The following is a 27,314-nucleotide window of genomic DNA, read 5'->3' on the forward strand; positions in this document are numbered from 1 at the left end:
AAGGAACCATACCGCCAAAGGTAAATTGTTTTCAATAAACTCAAGTAAATTTGCCAAAGTGGTCTTGTCTGAATTGTAACTACTATGGCAACTTTTCCTTCGAGCAAGGGTGATTAAATTTTTTTTTTTTAAAGGTAGGGTAGGTAGGATTTATATAAAAACTTTTTACCAAATTTGATTAAACTTTCTATATATATCAATGCATAATTAAAATGTAAGTACTCTGATAAAAAGAGTATAAAAATCGAGTGACTCTAGACCGTTTAATCTTCATTAAACACAGCTCATTATTTCCATTCGGGACGAATCACAGGATTGGCTTGCGCAACTGTCACTCTCCGTCGCCATGACTACCGCCGCTATTACGTTTTTAGGTGGGAGTGAATGGAATTAATGAGCTGTGTTTTATGAAGATTAAATACACTAGAGTCACTCGTTTTTTTTTACTCTCTATTTCAGAGTCCTTGCATTTTAATTATGCATTGGTATATAAAGACAGTTTAAACAAATTTGAATAAAAGTTTTTTTTAGACAATTCTGACCTACCCTACCTTTAAACTAACTACAAATGTAGCTACTCACAAAGAAAAAAACAAATTTTTGACAACAAACAAACCAATATAAAAAAAATGTAATCAAAGAAAATACATTATGGAACAAAAGTTAATTCCCAGCTTTGTCACACAGAACCATTCAAAATAAAGAAAAGTAAATTAGCCTACATAAATACCCCCAAATCATATTAGTACAGCACACTCAAATATACTTACGCAATGAGTTTGGTTGTTGTGAATCGGACTGGAATACAATATTTCGCCTGAGAAATAATAATATAATTATATTGGCATTTTAGTTATTAGTAATTACACATTATTGCTAAATATATTACAAACACTTTTAGGGGAAATTATAAAGATATTCTATGGAGACGCGCGAAAGACATTTGATTTGAGCAATGACAGATGTCTTGGAACATTATCTGTGGATCTTGAAATAATGCTCAGTCATGAGTCTCTCCAAACGGTTACATCCCAGCCACTGCAATGCTGCCACTCCCTCATTCACCTGCCGCTCGTCACCAGGTAACAACACCTCGGAGCATCTTTTAACATGCCTTTATTTGGACACTTATAGCGTAATTTGAGGTTTTAACGATTCATTTTGCATACAAATATAATATTGTTTTAATCCTGAGTGAATCTTGACAGATTTAATCATGCACCCAGTCCTCAAAATTGTATTCGGCATCCTTCTTTTAACGGGTTTGCTGACGTTCTTTTATTTTGACTGGGAGTTTTTGAGTAAAACTTCCGCTCAGCCGGTATTAAGGTATGTGTCACTTTATTGTCTTTCCTACATCATCTGTAGCTGAAATCATCCTTAAAAGTTGATTTTCTTTTTTGTAGCATTCCTATGTGTTCCGATTGATTCAGTGAAATAAAATAATAATTTTGACTTCAGTTTTGACGTTAGCCTCACGAAGCACTTTTTTAAATCAGGGATCTTAAACGTTTTGATCGTGTCTGATATGATAATGACACTGCCCTTATTGGGCTACTGAAATGTTACACAGAACATTTTTCATGTTGACCCTTAAGAGTGTTTCGGTTTCCCCCCTATTCCATTAAAAACTAACTTGACACTGATACAACATTTACTGTGATAAAACATTTAGAAATATAAAAAGTCCTCAAAATACAACAAATTAAATGCATTTCTCGATTTTTGAGTCTTCACCCAGCTAGTTTCCGTATAAATGATACAGTGATTATGTCAAGAAACTGCGTATTTCCTGGAGTGTCATTCCTGCTTCAGTTTAATTTGGTTGTATGTAAATTGTACTCAAATATTTTCATTTGTTATCTATCATTCAAGTTTTTCAAGTTCTCAAGGTCTTAAGGATACAGAGATTCCAGACTTTCCCAAAATAAAGTGAGTAGATTCATTTAACTTTTTTTTTTGTGCAACCCAGAGCCCGTATCTTCCTTGTTTGTTTTTTATTTATAAAAAAAAAAAAAAAAAAAAAAAAATTTTTTTGTGTGTGTGTCTGTCTCAGTATAGGGCCTTTTCACAATGAGAATCCAATGCCCTGTACCTGTCAAGAGGCTGATCATGCAAACAGATATGTGCCAAAAGATGAGCTGGATGACTTGCAGAACCGGCGGGCAGAAGAGTTCAGACAACACCAGATCAGGTTTCTCACAATTTATCTGATCTTTTCAGCGTGTTTTCACCATAGACTGTAAAAAAAAAAAAAAAAAAAAAAAGTCTATGGGACTAATTGTGAAAACACAGCAAGACTTTACATAAGACTAAAGTGGTTGCACTTTATTTTACAGTACGAGTACTTACAGTGTACTTAAGGAAATACTGTGTAATGTAGCCTAACTATATGGGGTTAAGGTTATAGGGTGCCGTCATTTAGAACTGACCTTGTCCTATTAAGATAAATCATTTTTGCCAAATTGTATGAAACTTCACACACATTCAATATTCAAAGACGTCTGAAACGAGAAGCAGAAAGTTGCTCATCTGATCATTTCATTTCCTATTTGGAATGGAATAACGAGAAATGAAAAAACAGCTTGTTTATTCGTTTTTTTGTTTAGTTTAAAAAAACTAAAAATTAGATTTTGGCTCGATTTTTCATTTTTCGTTTGTGGTTTACAAATCGGTTTATGGGTTCAATATTTCGTCCGCGCATGTGGGCGGCGCTGAAACGCCCCTTTCATCTTATTGATTCAGTACGAGTGCGGCACTAACATTATTGCACTTTAATAAAATAATGTCTGAAACCACCACTCACTTTTAAGTTACTATGCACAATATTTGAAGCAGAAGTATGTTCCAGCGACCCCATTAATGTGAGCTACAGTAGGCTATGACAGATTATTTTAGAATGATGTATTTCCCATTGATAGTGCAAATAGTTCCGTCTCTTTGGATAAAAGGGAAATGGAAATAAAAACCAATAATAGGCTGAACTGTATGCTACTATTATTTGTAACACCATTATAGCACATGTGTAACATTTACCACTCTAATTTTGAAAATTGAATAGAAATAAAGTTTATATTTATGAATGTAAGCATGTGTAGCCTACTCAGTTCACATGAAAAGAAAGAGAAAGAAAAGAGAGAAGCTAAAATCAGTGAACGTTAATACTGTCAAAATTAGCAGGGTTTGGGATTCATTAAAATCATGTCGGTTGAAGAGCACAGCATACCTTTAAAATGTTATTAGTTTTATTATAAAACTAATACGATTTTATTACATTCTGAATTGGTCAATGTTTCTCTGAGTTGTCTTCATTGTTGACTTGAGAAAGTCATGCAGCATATTTTAAACATTATTATTATTATTATTTATTATGAGAAATTGACTCCGCCTAGTGCTTCACTTTAATGCTTCACCAAACTCAGCTCAGACCTCCAGACTGACTCGCTTATATCATTTATAACTGGTCAGACATACTTTCCCAAAAAATCCATTGACTTGCATTATCTGAGCAATGAAGGCCGTAATAGTTAATGCTCTCCACTAGAGGGGCCGACAGGATACTACGTCTTTTCTACTCTCTTTTCCTGTTTGCATCAGTTTAAATGACAAATAAATGCATGAATTTCATTCATAAATAGGCCATATCTGTGTATGAGAACAAGCTTTACACTTCAAGCTGTACAACTAATTAAAACTTGAACCCTACTTCAGTTTGCCACTCTAAGATGTTGTTATTCACTCTGGTTTTTGCGTTTAAATTTGTCCATCTGGAACTTTTATTTGTCATGAGCTCTATATTTTAAGATATACTAGAAAAAAATATGATTCAACAACACAAGCTCTGTTTTTACTCAGCAAATTAGTTTTCCTTTTAAGTAGGCTATAGCCTACAAGTTGCCATGGCTTGCCATGTTCTGTTTAGGCTATTGTAGTTTTTTTGGTATAGTTGTAGTTGTATCAGAGCTCGAGTTGAAGCTGCTTCTTCGAGCCCCTCTTCAGTGGACAGCAAGCCAAATAAGTTTAACCTAATATCTTAAAGATTTTATGGGCAAACAAACTCGGTAATTGCAAGTTGTGAAGTCAAGAGTTGCGAGATATAAAATTGCAATTGCGAGAAAAAGTCAGAATTTGCATGATATAAAGTCGCAACCGCGAGTTATAAAGTCAGAATTGTGAAATATAAAGTTGCAATTTTGAAAATAAATTTCAGAATTGTGAGTTATATAAAGTCAAAATTGCAAGATGTAAACTCGCAATTGTGAAATAAAAAGTCACAATTATCTTTTAAATGGTTTTATTAAACAATTAAATTATTAAGCTTCCATGGGGCGATGTCATGAAATTATGAACTAAAATGTTTTTGGTTGAACATTATTATGCCTATTGTATTTTAAATGCTAATTTCTTAGCATCATTTATGAATGACAATGTCCCAAAGAGAAGATTTACAGTGGCGTGTGTCTTCCAGGACAGGGAAAGAAAACGATGTTCTGATTCTCGCCCCTGCAAACACCCCACTCCAGTATCCAATCAGAGGATTCAGAGTGACTCCCATGAGTAAAACACTCATTCCTGGTGAGTCGGATCTCTGCTGGTCTGTTATGATTTCTGCTGGTCTGTTATGATTTCTGATTATCTGAGCTTTCTCAGGTTAGGTTACTGAGAGACATAGACTGGTTTGGGATAATGAACATATTTTGAAGTTTTTGAAAGAAGTCTCTTCTGCTCACCAAGGCTGCATTTATTTAGAGTAAATATTGTGAAGTACTTTTTTTTCCCTATTTGAATAAAATGTAATTTATTCCTGTGATGCACAAAAAGCTGCACAACTGTTTTCAATATTGCTCATAATAACTGAGCACTAATAATAATTAATCATAATTAAGCATCAAATCAGCATGATTTCTGAAGGATCATGTAGTAATGTCATGAAATATTACAATTACAAAATAGAATGTAATTTATTCCTGTGATCAAAGCTGAATTTTAAGCATCATTACTCCAGTCTTCAGTGTCACATGATCCTTCAGAAATCATGCTGATTTGATGCTTAATTATGATTAATTATTATTAGTGCTCAGTTATTATGAGCAATATTGAAAACAGTTGTGCAGCTTTTTTTGCATCACAGGAATAAATTACATTTTATTCAAATAGGGGGGAAAAAAGTACTTCACAATATTTACTCTAAATAAATGCACCCTTTGTAAGCAGAAGAGACTTCTTTAAAAACAAAACAAAACATTAACAAATCCCAATTATTTAAAACTTTTAACCAGTAGTATACAGTATATATAAATACAAATTTGTGTTTATTTAGGTGTTCAATGAAATTCAATAATGCATTTCTATCTATATTAATTAAAAAAACATATCATTATTAAAGGTCTAGCGCTGCAAACACGAAGCAGAGTTTACAAGGTTTGTTCTGCGGAAAATGGGTTTCTTGCTAAAGGTGGTGGTTTTTTTATATCTCAGTCATTGGTTTGTTTCAGACGGTCTCTGTATGGGGGTCTACTGTGTTTTTCCGATGCTTTTTGCGCTTTTAATCAAAAATTGTTCATGTGGGTGGATTTTTCAAAAGAAGTCATGATGTTACAGAGAATCAAATGAGCTCATAGGATCTGAAACGTCTCCAGGTGTCTCTAAGGGTGCAGAAAGGGCTGCTCTCAGTGCTGGATGTTCAGGAGGGTGAGCAGGTGGACGGCCAAAATGAGAAAAATCTGAGCATCTCATCCAGCAACCTTCAACAGCTTAATGGTCTTCTGAACAGAGTGACCTACACCAGCACCGTCTACCACATCAAGACCCAAGACCTCGGTACGTAACCTAAAGGGATAGTTCACTATGGAGGGATGGGGGGGGGGTGTCATATGGACCACTTTGATGATACTTTTGTTTTTTAAACTTAAAACTGATCTGAATGTTCTGACTTGCTCGTTTCCATTTATATGTATAAACATTATTTTTTACATATGTTTTCATGTCTTTAGCATACTTCTCTTTTGAGAACCATGAGGTCTTGTTCCCAATTGAGATCAGACGTCTGTCAGTTCCTGTTCTGTTTGACATGGGAAAAGGTCAGCTCAAGTGTTAACATTATTTAATATACTTACGCTTCTGTTAAAACTTAAGCAGTTTTATTTATTTCACGTGTTTTAAGTTTATGTTTTTCATTTCATATTTATATTGTATTTGACTTAAGCTTTATTTCAATTATATAAATACATTTAGTTTTAATTAACAGTAGCTATGTTTCCATCTACCTTTTGCAATATTGCATAAAAAAAGTAAAAAATAAAAAATCCAATGAGAAGGCATAAACTACGATGGAAACACATTTGCTGAATAAATCCCTCGATGCTCAACAAAAAAACTCATATTTACCAAATGTAACCGGTGCTACTCGACCCACTCATTGGAGGTGGACGCTTACAAGAACGCTAAAGACCTCAGCCGCTAGCATCAGCCGCTAGCGCCCCTTGAGGCCAGGGAAGTGAGGTTTACACACACAGCTCTTACTGGCCTAGATCCGGTACACTCAACCCCTAAACCTCAATCCCATCCGGGTCAAGGCACCAATGAACTGGTTCTACTCGACCCGCTCCAAGCTGGATTCAGCCTCTTGAGGCCAGGGGAGTGAGGTTTACACTAGATTGTGGATCGGGACAAATTTTTCTGTCTGAGCCCGGCCCGCGTCCGACAGAGCAGTAACCGGACCTGAACCGAGCCCAACAGGAATAAAGATATTGATGTCCGAGCCCGACCCGAGACCGACAGTCAAAATCCCATTTTTTTCCTCATACTAATGACACATGTACGTTTGTTTGTGTGGAAAGACTGCTTTTATTAAGCAACTGTAGGAAGGAATTGGGAAATGTCAACAGGATGAGCGCATCAGCGCGCATGGAGCAACAAGCAGACTTAACACAGGCGCATGCATGTGTTTTGTTGTCACGGCTACATAAACAAATTTCCGCACACAGGATGACAGATGTTATGGTAATATTTTACATGTATTTTAATCACAAAAACGAACATTTGCATCAAGTGAAAGGATCAGGCACATTGGCTACCTACATAATAAGCTTTTAAATTTAAAATTAAATTTAAAATGTTCAATGTCTAATCGCGCTGATCTGACCGAGCCCGACCCGAACCCGAACATAATTTCTAAATATCTGTCTGAACCCGGCCCGTCGGGTACCCATCCTCTAGTTTACACACACGGCTCTTACTGGCCTACATGCGATACACTCACCCCCTAAACCTCAATCCCATCCGGGTCACGGCACCAATAAACTGGTTCTACTCGACCTGCTCCAAGCTGGCCTGATTGCAGCAACTTCCATTTTTATCTCAGATTTTTTCGTGCCCGTTTCCCAGAAAGGGACAATTTTGTTATCTGGAACACATGAGATGAAAACAGTGCTTTATCGCACGTTTTATGCAATATTCCAATTTTGCACAGTTAAATTTGCACCTTTGGATGGAAACCTAGCTAGTAACAATAATTCTGAACAAATGACAGATATAATCACAGATTCTTTATTATGTGAAAACAATCGCCACACTGACCTAATATGGGCACATAATTCTCTCTCTCTCTCTCTCTCTCTGTAGACGTAAACTCCCAGGTGACTGTGCTAATTAAAGCATTTTTGAGATATGAAGAACTAAATGTCCTCATCAATAGTGTTCGTCGGCTCTACCCCAAAATAAAGATCATCATTGCTGATGACAGTCTGAATCCAGAGAAGGTGGTCGGTGACAATATAGAACACTATGTAATGCCCCCTGCACAGGTACAAACATCAGGTTGTTTAAACTGAATTATGTTATTGTAATTTGCTTGAAGTATAAAAGTTTATATATATTGTTTGGCCTTTCAGGGCTGGTTTGCAGGCAGAAATCTGGCAGTGTCACAGGTCACCACTAAGTACTTCCTGTGGGTGGATGATGACTTCTTGTTCCTTAATGAGACGCGTATTGAGAGCTTTGTAAACATTATGGAAGCCGTTCCTGAACTAGATGTGGTAATTATGTCAATTATATCATCTTGATGACCTCAAATAAATATAAAAGTTGGGGTCAGTAAGATCTCTTCTGCTCACCAATGCTGCATTCATATAAAAAACAGTACAGTAGTAAAAACAGTAATTTTATGGAATAAGTTTTAAAGGTTTAAAGAACTGTTTTCTAATAGATTTTTTTTAAAATGTAATTTATTCCTGTGAACAATACTTTTTGTATAAATGTATAATTCATTCCGTCTCTCTCCATCAGGTTGGTGGTGAGGTACAAGGAAATCAGTTCTTCTTTAAGCTGGAATATGAGGAAGGGAGCAGCGAAGAAGGCGGCTGTATCACACGGGTCAAACGTACCCACGCGCCTCTGCCAGGTTTTGACGGCTGCTTCTTCGTGGATGGAGTTGTTAACTACTTCTTGGGCCGGACGGATGCTGTGCGAAGGGTCGGCTTTGACCCGTTCCTCAAAAGAGTGGCTCACACTGGTAGGTGGACTTCAAACTGTTGATTGAAAACATCCACGTCAAATTAAGTTACACGATGCGTTCTGGATGAGGTCTGTTGTTTAATTATTTCCCGATAGACCTGCAAAGTGAAACTTTGTTTCGACAATAAGTTACAACATATTTTAGAGATTAAAGGGATAGTTCACCCAAAAATGAAAGTGTAGGAGAACTATGAAATATGAGGTTCTTGTGTTACGCAACACGTTTGAGCTTCAGCAAGAACCAATGAGGTTTGTTCTCACATGTCAAGTAGGTTTGGTTGAGCTTCAGTTTATGTTCGCTGATCAATGTTTATATGTGAATAAAATACTAAATTAAATCTGTTCGTCATATAAAGTGATCGAGTCTCTTAAAGGGATACTTCACCTCTGTAAAGATTAATGTGTATTTAAAATGGGTCATTTATGTTGTAGAAATGTGAAATTATTTTTGAATTTGAAGCCTTCTAGACTGAGAAAAGCCAGAAAATGTATTTGTGGCTCATGCGGATGAAAGACAACAACTCCCAGAATGCACTTGCTTCACTGCCCTACGAGGCAACGCCTACCAGTAAGAGAGCGCAGTTAAACGACAAGGCTAGGCTACTAGTGAGTCTCTGTGACGAGTCTGCCCGGATTTCGAGACCGCCCCAAAATGTCTGGGATTCGGCTTTTGCGTTCTACAGTCATCATTCATTATGTTTCCTGTGGCGAGCAGGACAAAACTGACGGCCGCGGGAGAACGCCGCGAGGCCGGTGGCGTGATTACTGATGAGCGGCACCTGTGAGACGCACCGGTCTCGTATCTCTCACGGAGGAGCGGGAATTTTCTTAGCAATGTTAAAACGCACATTAACCCATCGCTTGTTTAGCGTTCATGTAAACACTACATTCAGATTGACCAATCGGAATGAATTCAGTTAGATTGAAACAAAAGGTGTGCATGTAAACAATGAATGGCGACTGCAGAAAGCAAAAGCCGAATCCCGGACATTTTGGACGATCTCGACGGCCGGACATGTCCGGGAAAAAGAGGACAGTAACCCCTACTACTCAGCTTTCTCCACAGAACAAGAGCCTGTTAGCTTAGCTTCCAAATAAAAGATGGCTGACACTATTTGTACATTCTGTGAGCGAGATCCACCCTCTATGGGCGGGTTGAAAACATGCGGATCTAGCGCCTTCTACTGGCTGTAGTTTTTAGCCTCTGGCCAAAAAATCCTCTGATGACGCAAAATGACGATTTTTGCGTCATCAGAGGATTTTTTCCAGACTAAAAATACATAAATCTCTCGTCTCGGAGATATGAGGGAGGGAAGAACGGTAATTTGAAAATACTACAGGTTTTCTACTGATACAAAGCTTAATGCTATATCCTGAAGTATACCTTTAAGAAAATTTGGACTAAACCACTCAATTCAAATGGATTATTTTTACAATCTCTTTATGAACAGTTTGAAGCTTCAAAGTGGTAGTTACGTAGCTGTCAATGGAGGGACTGAAATCTATCAGATTACATCAAAAAGATCTTCATGTGTGTTCCGAAGATGAACAAAAGTCTTAAGGGTTTGGATCGACATTAGGTTGAGTAATTAATGACAGAATTTTAATTTTTGTGTAAACTATCCCTTTAATTGTATCATGGCTTAGGTCATAGGCAATTTAAAACATGGACATAGTACAAACAATGCAGGTAATCTGGATTTACTGACCAACAACAAAACCCGATTATGACTAAGAAATGTACATATCTTATGTTTAATGAGAATGGACATGTATTTATGGACATACCAGCTGAGATAATTTGCATGTGATCAACAACACCTTTAAAAATAAATGTTGTTTTCTCCGTGATGCCACAGGAGAACTATTTTTGGTTCCCCAAAGAACCTCTCAGTGAACATTTCTTAAAAAAAACTATTTTTTTCTCTACATGTGAAGAACTATTTAATAATCTAAAGAACCATTTTCCACTATAACGAACCTTCTGTGGAATGTAAAGGTTACATGAATGTTGAAGGTTCTTTATGGAACCATCGATGCTAATAAAGAAACCTTAGTTTTAAGAAACAAGAATCTGTTTTATTTTTTTATATACAGAATTCTTTGTTGACGGACTTGGAGATTTATTAGTTGTCACCTGCAAAGGTCTCAGAATTGGTCACCAAAAACACAGTCACACAAACAAGTACCATTCCTTCAGGCATCCTCCCAAAAGTGATTCACAGACAAAAATGAATCACCATTTCTTCAAGAATCATCTAAAATGCATGAAATACTAAGGGACTCTTCAGGTGAAATATGCTTTTCCTTACACATTATTAAGCATTACTTACCGGTATATTTTTTTAATTTTTTTATCAAAGGTTGACACATCTGTTCATACTATTTTGGTCACTTTACAATAAGGTTCCATTAGTTAAGGTTAGTTAATGCATTTACTAATATTAACTAACACTGAGCAATACATTTGTTACAGTATAATAATCTTTGGTAACGTTAGTAAGTAAAAATACAACTGTTTATTGTTAGTTCAGGTCCATTAACTAATATTAACAGATATAATTTCTGATTTTAATATAATCTCAGAAAAATAAATGCTTTAGAAGTATTATTCATTGTTAGTTCATGTTTACAAATGGAACCTTATTGTATGTTTTACATTTTATAATAATAGCAAAGTAGCACAAAATGAAAATGATGTAGTGAATAGTGATCAAAACATGTTAAACTGAAATCTAAACTTGTTCTTTGTGTAGATTCCAGCTCTGATTCTGAACATTCACTCGACGTCATGCATCCGGGATGTTTTTTAAACACTATTGAAGGAGTTCACATGTATGTTGCAGAATTGTCAGCTGGTTTTGACTCTGACTTTTCCTTCAATATTACTTTAAGTAATTCGAGTTGGATCTTGTAACTAAAGAGCATATTGAAATGTATATGAGGGTAACGGGTAATGAGCTCAGGATAATGAGTATGAAAATTATAGTGTTATATTTATTGTTCTTCTTGGAATGTAATCGTTTTTTTTCCCATCTATACTGCTTACAAACTTATTTAAGTGTACACTACAGAATGTTAAAGTTATGCTAATAAAATAGGGGGCGACGTCATGGGGTTACGCTTTTAAACTGCCCTTGAATACGCCACTCCAACTTTATTTAGGTACAAGGTTTCAGATCATCTGAGCGATTCAATTTAAAGTCCGCGTGAACCCGTATTTCCAAGTGAAACGGAATATTGATTATTGATATTATTGCATATTGATTTTCGGAATATTAATCTCTATTGATTTGTCTCTGGAGTAATCCTGTGTTTGCATCCATCTTTATTTACTACGACATGCTCGAAATGTTGAGTGGGGCTAAAGAGGCAAAGTAGACGTTAATCGTCAGACTATGCCAAAATATTGTGACAAAAAAAGCTGTTTTTGGACTAACAAGGAAGTTTTGAGTTCTGAAACCTATAGGATATTTTTAGAGCACAATGACCTCTGAGTCATTTATGTTTAGGAACAAAATCTTTGCATGGCTGGTGTTTGATAAGGCTCTTGTTCAAGTTTTTTTTGCTTTGTTTATCATGTCATTATGTTTTCAATGTCATGTCTGAACATGCCATATTTTATTTTCGATTGTGTCAAGTTTCCATTTGTCCGTTGTTTTATTCATTGCCTCATGTAAATCTGCTGTGTCATCATGTCATGAGTTTCATGTCCATGCCATACCAAGTCAAGTTCATGTTTATATTTAAATGAGTATATTTTTGAATATACTGCACTTGGGTTCAGAACTCTGACTCCTCTTTCCTGCATAGGCTATCCAAAAACAAACTAAAAGAAATCTGATATCTATGTGAATGAGACTTTCACAGTTAGATCTGTTGTTCACCAGCTGTCATCAGACACAATGTCACCTCACCCATGACAACACAATGGCCCGTTGCTAAGTTACACAGCTTTTTATTTTATTTTTTATGTTTAATGTTTTAAAGTTTCTGGTTTTGTATTCTCATGTTCGAAAGAGTATCAAAGTACATCTTAAGGTCAGAAAAGAATCGTTAAAAGATTCTGTAATCTTGTTTTTCAGAAAGACTTGGGGTTTGGACACAAAGCATTCAGCATTAATCCACAGTAGTATGGATTATATGACTGCAGTTCATAATGTTGGTGTTCAAGTTGTTTTGCACTGGGATTTCTCCCCTTCTCTCCCAGGAAAAGAGGGGCTGGGCGGGGGGAGGGTACACTATAATTGCGAGGCAGCAAAACCTGCTTGTTCGGGCAAACCTATCAACACAATCCTGTTTATCCTGTTGACTGATTGAGCAAATCGGCATAATATAATTATTTATTGTAATGTGACATGGAGTAATGTTGGATTAATGGTGTAATGTTGTTGTAATGATGCTGAAAATTTAGCTTTGATCACAGGAATAAATTGCATTTCAAAAACAGTACGGTACTTTTAATTATTTTACAAAAACAGTTCTATTCTGCACAAAACATTCTGCATAATACCCAAGTCCACTGAAGGAGGGAGTGTTTTCTGGATTAAAGACATCTCTTTAGCCAAGCATTCACATAATGCACCTCATGACCTTACTCCAGTTATATCAGATCAAATGCACAAGATTATCATTGCTTAGTTATGAACAGCATCTACGCTAATTATTTTCCACGAAATTATTTTACGAAGACTTCAGATGCTCCAACACCTGAAGAGATGACCCCCAACTCCTGCGAGGACTACATTTTTCCCAATATTTCGTTATCATTATGTTGACAACTTGTAATTAATTACTTCAAATAACTATTTGTTTCTGCCTTAAATTAATACATTATCAGCTAACGTTAACTGTGTGATTTGTATATACATTTCCGTAATAACGTTACATCTAGGGTTGCCACCTTTGATTTGTGAAAAACCGGGACACTCAGATGAAAAAAAGAAAAAGTGGTTGAGCGACAGTCCCGGAAACTGCCGATTTTGTTGTGTTATCCTCCTCGTCCGTCTCTCCCCCAATTTCACACAATAGATGTAAATAGAACGTTTTTAAAAAGCTAGCTAGCAACTGCTCACGCTGTTTAGTCCTGGATGTGTGTTGATGCGCGCGACCGACAGCACAGGCAGTTGCTAGGCGATAAGTTGAGCTTCCAATCAAATAAAAGTAAACGCCTGGCATTGGCCAATCCACTGTTTTACCCGGTTTTATCCGTTTACGGACACAGGATTGGATGTACACAACCATGAAGAAAACAAAGTAGCAGTAGACGGAAACGGTTTAATTTGTAACCAGGAAATTCTACTTTAGAAGTACATTTTCACACAAAAAAAAAACGGGACAATTCGAGTCCCGGGAAAGAATTAGAATATACATTTTCCGGGACTGTCGCTCAAAAAAGAGAACAATCCCTGGAAAACCGGGACGAGTACGTGGCAACGCTAAATACATCACGTCACCTCTGATAGCAGATCTCTCTAAATTGTAATGTAGATACATGTATTTTCTGTACTAAAGCGCTATGATAGCACACACATAAGATCACTAAAGATCACTTCATCTGGAAAGCATCTGCTGTTTACTAACATCCGATAGACGTCTTTAAGATGTCAGTTTTACATCCATTCTAAATCATAAACATCTTAAATGCTTTTAAATATGATTCTTCTCTCCCTCAGGTTTTACGCGTACGTGCTCAAACTTTGTGCAGTGTGCTATCGCGAATATCTCCTCGCTATTTCTCTATAGAATTGTCTTCTGGTTTGTCCAGAAACCTGCCATTATCACAACAAGGATCATTTAATGAGCACACACAACACCTAGGCCTGAGGGCCTTTCTTCATCATCATGGCAAGTTGCAATGATTTGTGGCCAGGTCAGATTACGTCAGAGTTTGTTATTTATTGTAAAATCATATCACACTTGTAAAAGAGATCCAACTTTTTAATGTACGATATTGTATTATACTGGCATAAGTTGTTGTATCTCAATAGACAAAGTATATAAAAAAAATCATATCAAACTGCTCAAACATTCCACAACCTAACAAACGCCGAACATGTTCAGTGAAGTGAAAACTGTCAAGTGTAACACACTGATCCAACAAATTTCGAAAGACTTGTTTGTCTGTACGGTGTGAATTGGCCTTTAGACATTTTCTAAATGTTTATTGGATATCTGACAGAAAACGTCCTATGAGCAAACACTCTAAAAATAAGTCTTCCAGATGTAAACATGCAATATTACTGTTTTTGTTGTATTTTTTATTAAATAAATGCAAAAGGTATTTTGCCTTGATGTACACCTATATTTAACTCAACTTTTAAAAAGAGGAAAAGAAGGGAGATTGATAACGGCCGTCAGAATAGAGGAATATGTCAATTTTAGCGTAACTCCCACAGCCGCTTTTTAGAAACTCACAGCAGCGTTTAGTTTTTTTGTAATTGGATGCAACGGTAATATTGTATAAGGTACGGTGTTATAAATGTACATACATACATTTTAAAAAAAAAAGATGTTGCCGGATTTCAAGATGCTGATGACCGTTAAACGCGTCATCGGTCTATGAAAAGGGTCTTTGAAGAAGAGGCTTGTTTGAGATGAGCAAGATCTGCGCAGAACCGATCACTGATCACCGCGAGATGCATGCCGGTGTGGTGAAGTGTTGAGTGAGTCCCACTGAAGTGATGGGTCCCAGTCAGACCTTTATATAGGCTACTGTCTATGAGTCAGACTCAGACCCCCAGCCTAGGACCCCAGTAGTATGCCTGATCTAAAGCTGTTCTCGCGATTCTTACTGTAATCAATCAAACTTTAATTCATGTTGTAATGTTTTATATTTATCCTGATTAATTAGTGATAGAAATAACATGTTTATGTATGTTTTGCGACATTGTTAATTGTTATTAAGCAATAAGGCATAATATAATTTGTTTTAATTACAAGCATGCCATGTCATAATTAATTCTTAAACAGAATTATGCTTGTATCATATTTGCTATCAAAGTTTTTTTTATCGAAAAACATCGTAGATGGTGAGAACAATGTTATCTCGAATCATTTCGGATAGCTGTATGCTATGCTACTATCCAAGCTAACAAAAAAAAATTAAAACGAGAATTTTTCATTTCACAATCTATAGTTTCGGTTATATAGCCTACTAGTGTATGAATTATATAAGTTAAAATATATATGGTCGTTACAATGTAGTTCAAACCACTTGTATAATAAAGTGATTTCTGATTTATAAACACAGGCACTAAATCAATTACCCTTAAAACGTGCTTAGAAACCAACATAGACAGGAAACCAATCGGATTGCTGGGTCCTAAGCTGGAACACATCACTTCAGTGCGACTCAACCGACTCAACACTTCACCACACCGGGTTAGAAATGTGTCCGAGTAAGGTCCGCCTTGCTCTGATGTCATGCTAACGTATGTTAAAAAACTCGCGATGGCGAGGCGGATGTGTCGGATTCTGCAGTCGCGCGCAGTTGCTCTCCACCGACCACCGACTGCGCTGATCAAAAGCACGATGGGAAACGACTTGCTGACGACACAGCTTAATGCTCATTGGTTTAAACAACCGTGATGTATTGTTTTCTTTTAAAGTGTTTGATTTTAAAACTCTGATATCATGTTTTATGTGTATAAATTATTGTGTGAATATTCTCAAACTCTCTGACAGTGCGATCTCTATGGGTTAGGTCTATTTGATTGTTGTCCTATTTAAAAATAATAATAATAATAATATATATATATATATATATATATATATATATATATATATATATATATATATATGGGTGATTCTCTGAGATGGGTGCCTTTTGGGTCATAACTTTTTTTTTTTTATACCTTAAATAGTTATATTTCTGATAATTTCATGTGATAGTGGATTAGTCAAACCTTTAAGAAAATACATTTTCCCACCTCAGGCATGAAATTCTAAACAATATTGAGTGTTTTTTCTTACTGAAAGTTGTTTTGGAGTTCAACCCCGTCACAGACCACTTGGACCCTGTTTAAATATGATTTAAAAAGATTTTCAAGTAAATTCTTGTAGAAGCTTTTCAATGAGATGTCCCTTGTTTGATATCATTTATTGCATGTAGAATTTTATTTTTAAATACTCACCATTTGAATACCAAATCAGGTCATGAAAACTATATCTAACATTGGTCTTCATATCTTATCACAAAATATGCATTAACATTAGGATTTAATCAGGCTTTCATATATTTTCCGACTGTCCTGTAAATTCTGCACACAGCAAAACAAACATTGACCTAATTTGTCTTCTTATCACGAAAATATTAATAAAAAACTATCAAATAACAGGGTTGAACTCAGCATAACGGGGTTGAAAATGATAACAGGGTTGAAGTGATGATCATTATTTCAATATAGTATGGATTTCTTACCTGTAAAATTAATGATATCACATTCAATAAAATTGTATTTTATTAAAGTTGGCAAAAACAAACAAACATTATAGTTAGTATTTAACATTAAATCAAAAGCATTAAAGGAGAACTCCAGCGCAAAATGAACCTTTGGTCTAATTACACATTGTTACCTAGTCAACCGTTATCTGAGATTTGTTTTCATGATTATCGAATGTAAATAGTTTTATCTCTAAAAACAGTTTAACCTATAACGCTAGTATAACGCTAGTATATGGGGCATTGAGTAATGACCAAAAAAAAAAAAAAAAAAAAAAAAAAAAAAAAAAAAAAAAAATCGCTTGTTAATACCACTAACAAGGCTCAAAATAGCCCCACACTAACACGGCAGCATAATGAGGGTCCCTACATGCAAACCGAAGCATTGAGAACTTTGACAGTGTCCAGACAGTTTAATAAGAAGATATTTTATACATAGTCAACTTCGCGTATACAGGCAGAAGCCATCTTTGAAAAACAGTCTCTACCAGTCGATCAACGAACGCCGATCCAAGTGCGCTGAACTGTGTAGAATCTCATATGGTCCAGCGCACTTGGATCGGCGTTTCGTTGATCGACTTGAAGGTAGGGACCCTCATTATGCTACCGTGTTAGTGTGGGGCTATTTTGAGCCTTGTTATTTTTATTTGTCATTAGTACTCATTACTCAATGCCCTATATACTAGCTTGTCATTACTCAATGCCCTATATACTAGCGTTATAGGCTAAACTGTTTTTAGAGATAAAACTATTTACATTCGATAATCATGAAAACAAATCTCAGATAACGGTTGACTAGGTAACAATGTGTAATTAGACCAAAGATTCATTTTGCACTGGAGTTCTCCTTTAAGCATTAATTAATAACAAACATCAATTGATCTTTCCATTTGAGATATGTTTCCCTTCTCTCTGCGTCTGCATTTCTTCTTGCTCTGTACTGTCTTTGCCTCTCTGCTGCTGTTTTTGCCATTGGGATGTCTGAAAATATTCAACAAAATACCATAATTGATTATTTCTGACAGTTCACACCACAATACAACAAGTCTACAATTGAGTAATCTACTAAGAAGTGTCAAACATTCAACCCTGTCACAACGATTCAACCCTGTTATAATAAAAAAATGTGACGGGGTTGAATGTGACGGGGTTGAAGTTTTTGGCTAACAGTAGCTGTAACTCCATAATTAGCTAAGACAGTAGCATCACATGGCATTTAAGACATCATCAAATTTTAATGTTTTTCAAAACTATTATTGAATTCTTCTTAAACCGTTGTTTACTATCATTTAGTCATACAACAGAGTTGAAATGTTGAGCCTGACAATCTTAATCTGACAGTGAAAAACATGAAATATAGGTAAGAAAAGATACTGACACTTGCCTTTCTTTGCAGCATGTTCTTCAAGAGACTTGTGTGATGTCACTTCCTGGATGTGATGCCACAGGGATTGATCCATTATTTTTATAGGGGGGTAAATAGTATGGCGTGACGGGGTTGAAAACAAACTGGAGGACGTGTATAAATATTGCAATTTCATATATAATTAATGCATTTTTATATATATATGTATATTTTAGTTAAAGTAGACCAACATATGATTATATTAGCAGCAACATTTTGGTATTAATTGCACTTTTTATTTGTTTTATATTCAATGAAAACGTAATGATGGTTAGTGAGGACATGCAAACATGCTTGTTGTCTACTACTTAGGCAACTCATTATCTTTAAATTAAAATTTAAAAAAAGCAATTGTGTTGTATTATAATACAAAGGCACCTGGTTCTATTAATTGACAGCGTTAAAATTCATTTTGTGATTTCCTTCAATTGAAAATCTTTGAAGTAAGTTTGGGGGACTTGAAGGGCACCCAATTCAGAGAATCACCCATATATAATGTTTGTAATTCAAGTAAAGTTAAGTTATTTCGATTGGAAATAAATAACAGTAGCCTACTTTAGGAGTTTTGTTTATTATATTTATTTTCATATGAAAGCAACAGATCTTACAGATCTGAAATTACATCCAGTTGTCATCAACAAGGTGCATGAGCCTGAATCCCGCGATATCCACCTTTGATCTCGCAGGTGTCTGATCCACTGCGAGAAGACAAGAGAACTGTCCGTCTTGCCTGCACTTTTTTCACTCCTCCCCTCACTGCAGCCGCCTAGTTTTGCACAGAACCGTTAAATGTGTTTTTTAACAGCACTGGTCTCGCATCTAGGTTAACATTTCAGGCGAGGCGCATCTCAAACAAGCCTACTAAAGCAGTCACGTGGTTTCAGCGAAGCTTCGGACGTCATAAATCACGTGATTTTTTTTATGGTATTAACATACACTGTAAATAAAATAGGCTATTAACAAATCAAGCTTACAAAACAGTGCTTTGATGTGACTTTGTGCTACCCACGCTTGATGCATCTTACTACTGCAGCCGTAGAGTTGTACTCTCCATCATATTGCTTACTCCATTAATGTGAGATTCTATTTTTAACCTTTTAATCAGTCTCCGTAGAGACCGTCAAAAATTGCCAGTGCCGACTATATTTCAAGTCGTCACGGCGGGGTATTGGGTAAAGTTTTCAATTAGCAATAATCGCGCCTCGGATAAACCTCATAGGCTACGATACTGCCACTGCGCAAAGCTAAAGATGTAACGTAACATGGTCAGTATCACCTCAAACATGCAACCCTTTACAGAGACGGTAACCACATGTCGCTCACGACAAGCTAACCGAGCGGAAACGTATGACTAAACACAAGTGCTGATATTAATCGAGTGGTGTGTCTAAAATGTGCAAATAAGCAAAAATAGCATTTTAAAATATATTTTTGCTTACTTTCGCGTTGCATCGTGGGAACGCAGTGACGTAGGTGAAACGTGGGCAAATGATGGGACATTTAGTCTCAGAGCAATAATTATCAACCCTGAATCCGAGGATATCAGTGGACCTGCTTATCCATACAAATAATACCAGAACACAAACGAAACTGCGACATAAGAGAATTATAAATCATAATTTAAGAGCAAAACAAACCAGCGTCGTGACATCACGGCTACGTAGGCGTCACTCTGGTGCAGTGCATCTAACCACCGCTAGATGTCAGGAACAGCTCAACTATGAGATGACTACAAACAATCCACAATAAATGCATAATCAAGAAGTTACAATATATATATATATATATATATATATATATATATATATATATATATATACACAGAATTATTGTATAACTCACTATCGTTATATTAATGTGTAAAAAAATGGATTGTCAGGTTGTTCGTTGTGGATTGATGTTTTTCGTTGTGCTGATGCTGACAGGGTCAGTGAGTCTGTGGTGATGATGTCAGCACTTTGACTGACAGGATGAAGTCTTCATGATCAGCAGAACGGTCAGTCATGAGGAGGATTTCATTTCTGCAGCTCACGTTGACCTACATAACATAACCTAAAAGATTCGTGTTTGGATTCTTTAAACTCATTTATCATTCAGATGAAGAACTTTCTCAAACCTATTTTCCTATTTTATGAAAAGCATTGTATAGTTTTTAGGGCTGATAAATGTAGGACACATCTGTCTTTGATAAATTGTTGTACAGTTTCTCTATCCACAATGTTTGTCATTGCACACTTACTGTTCTAGAAATCTCTTTATATATTATTATTACCTCTGTATGGGTCCAGGATGGAGCTTCGCATATGAAAGCAGCCTGAGGGCCCTGTCATTCCTCCTTTGGTTTGGATCTGGATCTCAGGGCTGCAAATAGAGATGAACAGATGGCAGAGTGATGGCATTGGATCAGACTGAGCGACCGGGCCGGGCCGCACCCACGCCGTACCCGCTGCACCGTGAAATCGCTGGGGGTTTTACACCAAACCCACACGAGAGCTCTAGCTTTCTCTGTGAGAAAGAGCTGCTGGTATGAAGGATGGAAATGTCATGTAGGAACATCACCATTTCACAGCTCCTCAGCAAATACTGAAGTAGGCCTACTTTAAAGGGGTGGTTGAGTATGATTTCACTTTTCTAACTTTAGTTAGTGTGTAATGTTGCTGTTTGAGCATAAACAACATCTGCAAAGTTACAACGCAAAAGATATTTGCTTTTAAAGAAAAGGACTACAACAAACGGCTGGTATGGACTACACACACGAGTATGACATCAGCAACCCTAACATGTACATAAGCCCCGCCCCCGGGAACACAGTCCATGTTGAGAAGAGGAAAGTTGTTGTATTAGAGTATATTTGTGAGTCAGCTCAAACTTTAGCATCTGTCTTGTCACATGCAATAGGAAGTCACTCTGTGTGCATCTCACAACAGTTCCTATACGAGCGATTTATAGATTATCATGACAGAATATCCTAATTGAAGATTTAACTGCACATCAGCAACATAAATTCATCAACTAACCATTCAGAGACGTCCTGTTGTATTCTACATGTTGGCACTTCTTCTTGAGTCTCCATCTTTGTCTGACTCCGTTTTAACATTACAAACAGAACAGTTTCCTTCATTTTAGTGTGTGTCTGCGTGAGGTAGGCCCAGAGCCATAGAGAGAAAGAGTTGCGACACTCTTTGATGTCGCCGCTATTAGCCCCAATAGTTCCAAAACATACGCTGGCTGTCATGTTCTTCTATGGGACAGACAGCAGCGATTGTATTATTGAACGGAAAATATAAAATAAAACATACACCCAAGTACTTTTTCAGCTGTTATTGCATTTTGTTAATGTCGGTTTTGCATTTGGAGAGGAAACGATGTACTGTATATTACTTAGTTACGTTTTAGGCGGGGGAAAGGAGGGACAAGTGTTCATGTTCGCATGGGTAGTAGCATTGGCTTTAGCGGCTCTAACTTAACTTTTCCATATCATTCATCTGATGATGGACGTCTCATGATATTTATTTTAGCACAACTGGGCTGTATTAGGCTATTGATTCCCGTGATTTTGCTTATAAATTGCAAAGCGGTTTGCCGTGGCGGTCCGTTCAGAATTCGCTTAGAAGCTAGTGAAGGATTACAAATTTATTAAATGTTTAATTTAGTTTTTCCACTGCAATAGTATATAAACTGATAAAGTTTAGTAGACTGATTACCTGCAATGCCAGCAAGAGATTCCTGCCAGACCTGTTTTCTCCATTGTAAGTTAAATGAACAGAATCACTCACACTCACACCTTTTGTCTTAATGGTTCTGAGATGGGCCTTGGAACCGGAGTTCCTGGCCAGCATCAGCATGTGAATAGTTATGTTGATTCCTAGCTCAGACGTTGAAGAATTAGACTGATTAGATTGGCAATACAATAGAGTGAATATGCTGATTTTGCTTGGTTCCTCTAGATAACCTACCAAACCGGTTTTTGCTAGATAAGAATTAACTCCTCCTTGCTCTCGTATGATTTGTTTAATTTTGTCGCCACCCAAAGAAGTCTCCTCCCCCTCTGAATGTATAAATTACAATGTATACTGTTTAGATTCAGACTGTTTGAAAGAATTGCAGCCACGCGCAATAAAGAAGAACTTCTGCTTGAACGTGATCCAAACGTCTCCTGGTATTTGCTTAGAAGAAGGAAAAGTTTCCCACACTAGCTACCTTCTTCTGATGAAGTGGCCAGCCACAGGACCACAACGTGAAACATGATCATGTTAAGACTAAGAATATAATTTTAAGATTAAGCCATACACATATTATCAAAAAAACAGATTAAAAAACGAATTTCACGCTTTTATGTTTGGGTCTATATACGTTAAGTGCAGAGAGTGAATATTTTTCTCAATGGTTCTGGGTTAGTGTAAAGTAAGGTTAGCTGTAACTCAACCCAAGTAACTTAAGCAATTAACTAACAAAACACTTGTAACTTCTGTTACAGCTATTGAGACATCAATTAAGCATGGCTGATACAAATGAAGGTTTTCAAATAAAATATTTTTTATTAAACAATGACAGACAACAAAAATGTGTGCTAGTGTGAACAAGAAAAACAAAAACCAGGGACAGGTGATCCACGAAACAGACAGGACTGGTGATGGCCATAACAATCCTAGGGGTCCAGCATTGTTCTCACAAGCCAACAAATGAAAAGTTAGTATATCCCAAAAATTAAATAAATAAAAAAAGTTGCTATAAAGGTGGTAGCGATTCATTACCGAACTAATTAGATGCTACCTTCTTCACAGCTGGCGAAGTCGCGCTAGCTAACTAGCAAGCAGGCTAGAAAATTGGTTGACACAACCCAGATAAAATATAAATAATTACGCTGTGCATGTACAAATAGAGACCAGTATAAGCATCGCAAAGGGCCTCTGAAACAATATAGACAGTTGACAATTCAAAAGAGGTTGATATTTCAGCAAGTTACCTCTGGAACAACTCGACGCGCTGCTATGTAAGTGAATGGGGTTCAACGCCCAAATGACAGTGTTTGGAACTAATCCGATCTTCAAAACCCCACCCTCGGCAGCAGCTCATTTGCATTTAAAGGGACAGACACAAAACGGTGCGTTTTCTCAAACCCTCAAAAAGTGACAATTTTAACATGCTATATAAAAATATCTGTGGGGTATTTTGTTCTAAAACTTCACACACACACTCTGGGGACATCAGAGATGTATTTTACATCTTGTGAAAAGGGCATTTTTACCTCCCCTTTAAGCTATGAAGTTACTTACTGTTATTAAAATTCATATTATAAATAAAATAAAAATATGAATGTATAAATATTATAGAGGAATTGTTTAGTCGTAGTTACTTTAAGCAATAAAGTTATTTATAGTAGGCTATTATTAAGTATCTTATAAATATTACTAATAGTTAAATAATATTTGTAGAGCATTATATTTACTTATTATTATTATCAACAAGTTACTTATTGATATTATAAAATACATATATAATTATACTGTAATTTGTACTTTAACTTAATCATTTATACTTTAGCCTAATACTATACTACATCATATTTCACTCAAATAAAATAATATTTTAAGTCAAGTCAAGTCACCTGAATTTATATCGCGTTTTACAATCAAAGCAATTCACTTTCAAAGCAGCTTTACAGTGATAACAGGGAAATAATGCAACAAAGTTTGTTTCTGCTGGACAGAAATAGCGTCATAGTCAGTTCAGTGATGTCAGTGATGCTGACATCAAATATAATTGGATTATAAATTATTATTATTAAGTTACTTATTAATATTATAAAACAAATATTTTATAGAACAATTATATTGCATAATAGAGCAAAAGTCAATTATCATCATCATTATTATCACTAATAAATATAAAAATATAAAAAATATTAGAGAAATAATAGTATTTTATTATTTATAAGCTGGATGTTTTAAAACAAATATAAAATATTATTATTTTATAAAATAACAAAAATGCATTGAACTGAAATAAACTGTAATCACAGATCAAAGCAAAGCCCCAGTGTAAGGTATTAGACTGATTTAAAAATTGAGACTGTGAATGATGAAAATGAAGGTGCTTTTGTGCTCTTTGATCAAAGTGACGATGACAACAACCTAGTTATCTATGAGTCTGTGTGTCTGTCAATTCAGTGTGAAGTTCTCATTATCACGATCATTATCAAGAAATAACACTGACATTTCCGTTTCGGCTTCCCAAAACCAGGTTATTTCTGTACGAGTCGGCGTGAAGTCTTGCATTAGATCTGGGTGAATAAGGAACCAGCATTAAATTAGGTTGGAGTGGAGGAGTGACTATCATCTCATCATCTCTCACTCCACTGAGTCATAAAGCTACACAGCTCTCAAACACAACGCAGAATGAACAAAACCAACAGATGCAAGTGTGGACGCATGAATGGAGCTGATCTCAAAGCACACAGGTGGGCATACCTGCGCAACACAATTAGCACATGCAGCTGGTCAAAAGCACACACACACACACACACACACACACACACACACACACACACACACACACACACACACACACACACACACACACATTTTTCAGGATGGTTGTATGACAATAAAATGCTTTTGGATATGAACCATGCAGTTGTTGAAAACCCCTCTTAAACCAGCCTAAGCCAGTTATGGTCCGACTGGTCTGGTTGTTAAGTTTTTGCCACTTTACAGCTGTTCAGGTTGGGAGACCATCGTTCTGCGTAACATGAGAATGAACCTCATTGGTTCTTGCGAAAGCTCAAAGTGTTGTGTAACACGAGAATGATCCTCATTGGTTCTTGCGAAAGCTCACACGTGTTGCATAACACGAGAATGATCCTCATTGGTTCTTGCGAAAGCTCAAAGTGCTGCGTAACACGAGAATGATCCTCATTGGTTCTTGCGAAAGCTCAAAGTGCTGCGTAACACGAGAATTATCCTCATTGGTTCTTGCAGAAGCTCAAACGTGTTGCGTAACACGAGAATGAACCTCATTGGTTCTTGCGGAAGCTCAAACGTGCTGCGTAACACGAGAATGAACCTCATTGGTTCTTGCGAAAGCTCACACGTGTTGCGTAACATGAGAATGAACCTCATTGGTTCTTGCGAAAGCTCAAACGTGCTGCGTAACACGAGAATGATCCTCATTGGTTCTTGCGAAAGCTCAAAGTGCTGCGTAACACGAGAATGATCCTCATTGGTTCTTGCGAAAGCTCAAAGTGCTGCGTAACACGAGAATTATCCTCATTGGTTCTTGCGAAAGCTCACACATGTTGCGTAACATGAGAATGAACCTCATTGGTTCTTGCGAAAGCTCAAAGTGCTGCGTAACACGAGAATTATCCTCATTGGTTCTTGCGAAAGCTCAAAGTGCTGCGTAACACGAGAATGATCCTCATTGGTTCTTGCGAAAGCTCACACGTGTTGCGTAACATGAGAATGAACCTCATTGGTTCTTGCGAAAGCTCAAAGTGCTGCGTAACACGAGAATGATCCTCATTGGTTCTTGCGAAAGCTCAAAGTGCTGCGTAACACGAGAATGATCCTCATTGGTTCTTGCGAAAGCTCAAAGTGCTGCGTAACACGAGAATGATCCTCATTGGTTCTTGCGAAAGCTCAAAGTGCTGCGTAACACGAGAATGATCCTCATTGGTTCTTGCTGAAGCTCACACGTGTTGCGTAACATGAGAATGAACCTCATTGGTTCTTGCGAAAGCTCAAACGTGTTGCGTAACACGAGAATGAACCTCATTGGTTCTTGCAGAAGCTCAAACGTGCTGCGTAACACGAGAATGATCCTCATTGGTTCTTGCGAAAGCTCAAACGTGCTGCGTAACACGAGAATGATCCTCATTGGTTCTTGCGAAAGCTCAAACGTGTTGCGTAACACGAGAATGAACCTCATTGGTTCTTGCAGAAGCTCAAACGTGCTGCGTAACACGAGAATGATCCTCATTGGTTCTTGCGAAAGCTCAAACGTGCAGCATAACACGAGAATGATCCTCATTGGTTCTTGCGAAAGCTCAAACGTGCTGCGTAACACGAGAATGAACCTCATTGGTTCTTGCAGAAGCTCACACGTGTTGCGTAACATGAGAATGAACCTCATTGGTTCTTGCGAAAGCTCACACGTGCTGCGTAACATGAGAATGAACCTCATTGGTTCTTGCGAAAGCTCAAACGTGTTGCGTAACACGAGAATGAACCTCATTGGTTCTTGCAGAAGCTCAAACGTGCTGCGTAACACGAGAATGATCCTCATTGGTTCTTGCTGAAGCTCAAACGTGCTGCGTAACACGAGAATGATCCTCATTGGTTCTTGCGAAAGCTCAAACGTGCAGCATAACACGAGAATGATCCTCATTGGTTCTTGCGGAAGCTCAAACGTGCTGCGTAACACGAGAATGAACCTCATTGGTTCTTGCAGAAGCTCAAACGTGCTGCGTAACACGAGAATGAACCTCATTGGTTCTTGCGGAAGCTCAAACGTGCTGCGTAACACGAGAATGAACCTCATTGGTTCTTGCGAAAGCTCAAACGTGCAGCATAACACGAGAATGATCCTCATTGGTTCTTGCGGAAGCTCAAACGTGCTGCGTAACACGAGAATGAACCTCATTGGTTCTTGCGGAAGCTCAAACGTGCTGCGTAACACGAGAATGAACCTCATTGGTTCTTGCAGAAGCTCAAACGTGCTGCGTAACACGAGAATGAACCTCATTGGTTCTTGCAGAAGCTCAAACGTGCTGCGTAACACGAGAATGAACCTCATTGGTTCTTGCAGAAGCTCAAACGTGCTGCGTAACACGAGAATGAACCTCATTGGTTCTTGCAGAAGCTCAAACGTGCTGCGTAACACGAGAATGAACCTCATTGGTTCTTGCGGAAGCTCAAACGTGCTGCATAACACGAGAATGAACCTCATTGG

At 37.0% G+C, this 27,314-nt stretch overlaps 1 protein-coding gene and 1 long non-coding RNA gene across 3 annotated transcripts; one reads left to right on the forward strand and one right to left on the reverse strand.

Moving 5' to 3' along the window:
* Positions 1 to 947: 947 nt before the first annotated feature.
* On the forward strand, positions 948 to 13,041 carry LOC306993195 (beta-1,4 N-acetylgalactosaminyltransferase 2-like). 2 transcript variants are annotated; one of them, XM_079602811.1, is made up of 12 exons: positions 948 to 1,329; positions 1,876 to 1,932; positions 2,057 to 2,194; positions 4,469 to 4,575; positions 5,387 to 5,421; positions 5,640 to 5,820; positions 5,994 to 6,080; positions 7,624 to 7,805; positions 7,893 to 8,036; positions 8,287 to 8,512; positions 10,612 to 10,805; positions 11,271 to 13,038. In XM_079602811.1, the coding sequence occupies exons 1-11, from the start codon at positions 1,217 to 1,219 to the stop codon at positions 10,791 to 10,793; spliced, it is 1,452 nt and encodes a 483-aa protein (XP_079458937.1). In that variant the 5' UTR covers positions 948 to 1,216; the 3' UTR covers positions 10,794 to 10,805; positions 11,271 to 13,038. The 2 variants fall into 2 exon arrangements, with proteins under 2 accessions (XP_079458937.1, XP_079458938.1); XM_079602812.1 differs by lacking the exon at positions 10,612 to 10,805 and having other exon boundaries at positions 11,271 to 13,041.
* Positions 13,042 to 20,172: 7,131 nt separating this feature from the next.
* Positions 20,173 to 21,514, reverse strand: LOC306993199. The gene is made up of 3 exons (XR_013796417.1): positions 21,380 to 21,514; positions 20,635 to 20,723; positions 20,173 to 20,414 (listed from the first exon to the last, which is right to left on the reverse strand). It is a non-coding gene; the product is annotated as an uncharacterized lncRNA (long non-coding RNA).
* Positions 21,515 to 27,314: the final 5,800 nt, after the last annotated feature.

This window comes from Phoxinus phoxinus (assembly GCF_949152265.1).
Source record: "Phoxinus phoxinus genome assembly, chromosome: 25".
Taxonomy (NCBI): Eukaryota; Metazoa; Chordata; class Actinopteri; order Cypriniformes; family Leuciscidae; genus Phoxinus; species Phoxinus phoxinus.

What these genes read in the sequence shown, in the direction of transcription:
- LOC306993195 (XM_079602811.1), top strand. Translation starts at nt 1,217, where the DNA reads ATGCACCCAGTCCTCAAAATTGTATTCGGCATCCTTCTTTTAACGGGT. An exon ending in TCCGCTCAGCCGGTATTAAG is followed by an intron (nt 1,330 to 1,875) that starts GTATGTGTCACT and finishes CTATCATTCAAG; the next exon opens with TTTTTCAAGTTCTCAAGGTC. An exon ending in CATCAAGACCCAAGACCTCG is followed by an intron (nt 5,821 to 5,993) that starts GTACGTAACCTA and finishes TCATGTCTTTAG; the next exon opens with CATACTTCTCTTTTGAGAAC.